At 50.5% G+C, this 4,350-nt stretch overlaps 1 protein-coding gene across 1 annotated transcript; it reads right to left on the bottom strand.

Annotated features, from left to right (window-relative positions):
* Nucleotides 1-1,469: 1,469 nt before the first annotated feature.
* LOC122916765 (spermatogenesis-associated protein 31D1-like) lies at nucleotides 1,470-4,109 on the bottom strand. The gene has a single exon (XM_044264161.1). The coding sequence runs from the start codon at nucleotides 4,107-4,109 to the stop codon at nucleotides 1,470-1,472; it is 2,640 nt and encodes an 879-aa protein (XP_044120096.1).
* Nucleotides 4,110-4,350: the final 241 nt, after the last annotated feature.

Here is a 4,350-nt window from a genome sequence, read left to right as displayed (position 1 = left end):
CTCAAGGCCTCCACTGCATCAAATCTGCATTCTTTCTGTGACCCCAACATTCAGATAGTGTAGGGTCCATGATAACCTGGATGAGAAGCTACAAGTGTGGTAGTGAGAGAGGTCATGGATATCTGGTTTTCTGTTTTAGCACTGAGCAGTCCTGAGACTGTCCAGAAGACTACCTCAGGTGTTCTCTAACACACTCATCCCATTTTGAGTCCCAGTCTGAGGTGGAGTTGCCTTCCCTCCAGAGCCCTCTTTTAAGTGTGGGAATGTGTGCCGTCATGACCCCCCTCAGCCCCCCCCCCAAAAAAAAAGCATTCCACGGAGTTCCATGATAATCCTCCAAACATCTGTATCCTGGTGCACAGTCTAGAACTCACCTCTGGTTCATAAGTTGCACGTGTTCTGGAGAAGAGCTACCATGGCTCCACTAAGGCCGTGAATATTGAAGGTGGCATACCGCCATGCTAGCCATAGTAAAGGCCGTATCTTATATATTGTCATCGAGTGTGGATGGAAGGCAGGCACCAAGATCACCTTCCCCCAAAGGGGATGCCATGCCTGATAGCCTGCAGGTATTGCTTGCATACTCAAGGAACAGAACCATGCCTTTTTGGTATAAGGCATCGGTAGGCTGTGCCAGATTCCAGTCTGCCTCAAAGTGGTGGTGCCTGGATCAGACTGAAGGAGGAGGGGAGCAGGACAGGGTCCTGAGAAGGGGATGATCAGACATAAACTGTTGTTCTACCAGCAAGGTCCCTCTTTCACCTTCTCATTTCATCAAAGGTGCCTTATCCTGGAAGGTGGTAGCTGCCTTGTCAACATTCCTATCACTAACAGCTAAGTGATGCTTTTGTTCTGCAAAAAACATCCTCAGTCCAGCAGCCTGAAGAAACACCCAGGGAGGGGAAGCACTTCCAGTAGGAAAGCTCAGTGTCAAGTGTAACGTGACTTAAAGGACAGATTCATCAGCAGCATCTAGGGTATTCTTTGACGCTACCCACAACCAGCCCAAGAACAACACCCCATCCCCCGAAAACACTCCCATTCAGAGTTCATCCACCTGTGGGATCCTCTGATCACTGACTTCTAAGTCATGATTAAGCTAACACAATAACAGTGAAGAAACAACAGTGTCTTAATCATTATTTTCTGAAAACTATACCTGTCTTTGATTCTCCTCCGATATAGAAGACTTACTGTAAAGGGTGTAAAACATTCAGTGAGGGGAGAGGTGTGAGCTACTGTATATTTTCAGGATGGCTAAGCCATGGGACAGGAGAGAGATCCCGTCAGAGGGAGAATGGGCTTCTGGGGCTTTTGGGGGCACATGATACATATTTCCCAAGAGGTCCAGGAGATTGGTCACCTTTTAGAAGCCGAAGGAAGCAATCAGTAATGGCTGAACTGATTTGCCCAAAACCCTTGCTCCCAAGACAGTACACAGAACAGACAACATGTTACTAGAGAAATATTTACTCTGTGGGCACACCACCAGGTTCTGTATTCTTCCCCTTTATGCCTTGTTCCTGTCCTCTTCCGGCATCAGCATTTGCACTTTTGACCTTTGGCTCCCATCTGAGCACACCTTGCCTTATAGGCAGTTTTTGGGGCCGTCTGAACGCACCTTGCCTTCTAGGTGGACTTGGGGGCCATCTGTTGCCTATGGAGTCACGTTTGACAGATGTAGGAGTCTGATGGGTGATATTAGTGGCTGGTGGCCTGAGAATTCTTTGTTCCTCCCTGCCCACAGTTGAGGTGGCAGGGAGAGGATGATCGGGGATGGGGGCTGAATTGGCTGTTCCTGCTTTGTGTCCACGGAGAGATTTCAAGCTTGCAACGGAGTATGTGGACTCTTTTGATTTAAAGCACTGAATGGATTCAAGGACCCTAGGGGGAAGGCCCCAAGTCACCCTCTTATTAAGCCTTTTAATGTGGTCTTCCAGCGTCTGTGCTGCCGTAGGTGTAACAAGGGGAAGCTCCTGGAAAGTATTCAGGGAGTCGTCCTCACCCTGTGATGGTGGCAAACTTTCCTGTTTTGTTTCATTCTGGGATTTCTCAGAAACAAGTGGTGTCTGCTCCACGGAGAGCCATGAATTATGCACAGTCTTCACGGCATTTTCAAGCTGTCTCTGTCCCGTAGTATCCACAGATACCATGGAGCTTTTGACGGATTGGCTCCTCTGTTTTTGTTCAGAACCATACCCCATATTATTCTCTGGGTTGTGTCCCTGATCCTTCTCCAGGTCATCTTTGCAGGAACTGTCCTGTAGAATAAATTCGGGAAGCTCCACATAGACACTTTTGGTCATACTCCTCCTGATCGGACTGTTAGAGATCCCCGAGCGTCCACCATGGCGCTGAGACTCAGGTAGCTGTGGAAGAGTCAGTGCTACAGAGTCATAGATCCTGCGGGGCAGGCCCCTCTGGTGTAGGATGAGCCTCTTATGAAGGTGATGCTCTAGTTTCCTCCGAAGCTCTTCATTCAGAGGAAACTGCCCAGGAGTGACAGAGCTTACAACTGGGGCCTTGGTGGCCTTGTGGCTGAAACAAGGGTTAGACGCAGAAGGACCATAGTCCTCCTGGGATCTTTGGACTATAGTGGGTAAACCCCACACACGTTTCTGTACCTTCTGCAACATGTTCCATTCCAGGTGTTGAATTTCTCTTGACGTGAGACTGTCGGATTCATTGTGAGGTCTGTGAAAACACACTCCACAGATGCTGATGTCGGCTAGAGGACCAGATGGCCGGATTGGGAGTGGGGATTGAAGGTGGGCCTGGGGCTGGACATGAGAGATAGGTAGGGGCTGGGTTTGAGGCAGGAGTTGAGGCGGGTTCTCAGGCAAGGATGGAGGAAGTGGATGGGGAACTCCTGGGGACTCCTGCTCTGGGGAGGCATTCGAGATGTTATCTGAGGCATCAGCAGCAGGGAAGAAGGACTCACGATGCGGAGTTTGGAGACCCCAAAAGAACTGGATGGGGGTTTGCTGTAAATGGCCCTTTTCCAAGGTGGTAGGATATGGGCGCTGCTGCTGCATTGGCAGCTCCTTGGACTGGCCTTTGCTGCTCCAGAAAGCATCAGTTTGGTTTGGGAAAGATCGCCTTGTTTCCTTGCCCCTGAGAAAGTCACTCCTGTTTTGCACTTGTTTCTCTAGAAGTGCCAGGGCATCAGGGCTGAGAAGTGAGAGGTTACCAGGCTCGACAAGGTTGGCTACAGGGTCTCCCCTGGGAGAAGCCTCCGAAGAAGGGAGGGCTTGATGGAAATCACGTGGAGCCAGGGTTGAAGGGAAGAAGCCTTTGGCATGAGTTTGCCACGGAGGGAGGTCTAAAATTGACAAGCTGGAGGGGTCCATGCCTCTGCTTGCTGTGATACAAGTAGACAACCTACCAGAGCTCTGTGGGGGTGAGCTCTCTTGAACACCCTTCCTTAATTTGGAAATTGGTTTAGATCGCGTCACACTTAAATTGCAGTCTGGCGGTGGTGATGCAGACTGGTTTGGTGGTGCGTGATGACGAGCAAAGGTCTCAGTAGGATTCACCCTCTGGGACAACTCCGGTAAGGGGCTGACATCTTGGGAAAGGGTATTTAGAAACACTGTCTCTGTTTGGACGCTACGGTCCACTGAATGGGCATGATGGGGTGGGACAGGAGGTGGAAAGGCAGGGGGCTGGGCTGGGAAATGGTCTATTGGGAATTTGGAATCCAAGGGAGGAAAGGGCTCTGGTGGCAAAGAATCACCCGGTGGTGAGGGTGGAAAGAAATTAGCCACAGGGATCACTGGGTTAGGTGAGAAGATGGAGGCAGGTGGTGGGGAAGACTCAGGCAGCGAAGCTGGTATTAGCTCTCCTGGAGGGACTGCTGAGAAGTCAGTGGAGAGAGTGAACGATGAAGAAGTCACAGGAGCTGTGGAAGCCAAGGAAGTAGAATCTTCCAGAGTCTGCAGGAACAGCAGCCGATTGATCTCAGCAGTTGTGCTATTACATACCTCACAGGAGGGGTCTGGACATAACAGTTGACGAAAGTGGATGGTATCATGATGCCGGCCGAGGGGGCTGCAGGAGACAGGAGGTACAAAACTGCAGCCAGGACCAGAACAAGGGGAGGCGGCCATGCAGACCTGACAAGGGAGGGGCCACCTGAAGCCTGCTATCCCTTCACAATGCCCCACTGTTATGACCTGACAGTGTACTCAGTAGCCTTCACCCCAATATCTGTTCCTATGGCTACCCCCACCCCATGGCTATGACAGACTGCAGTGAATCCTGCAATTGCATAAAACCTGCTCTAAGAGGCAATAGGATCAAGGGGAAAAACTGGTCACCTTCTTAAAATAGAGATCAGCTTCCGGGTCT

This window comes from Neovison vison, chromosome 9 (assembly GCF_020171115.1).
Source record: "Neovison vison isolate M4711 chromosome 9, ASM_NN_V1, whole genome shotgun sequence".
Taxonomy (NCBI): domain Eukaryota; kingdom Metazoa; phylum Chordata; class Mammalia; order Carnivora; family Mustelidae; genus Neogale; species Neogale vison.
This window is presented reverse-complemented; position numbering and strand designations above follow the sequence as displayed.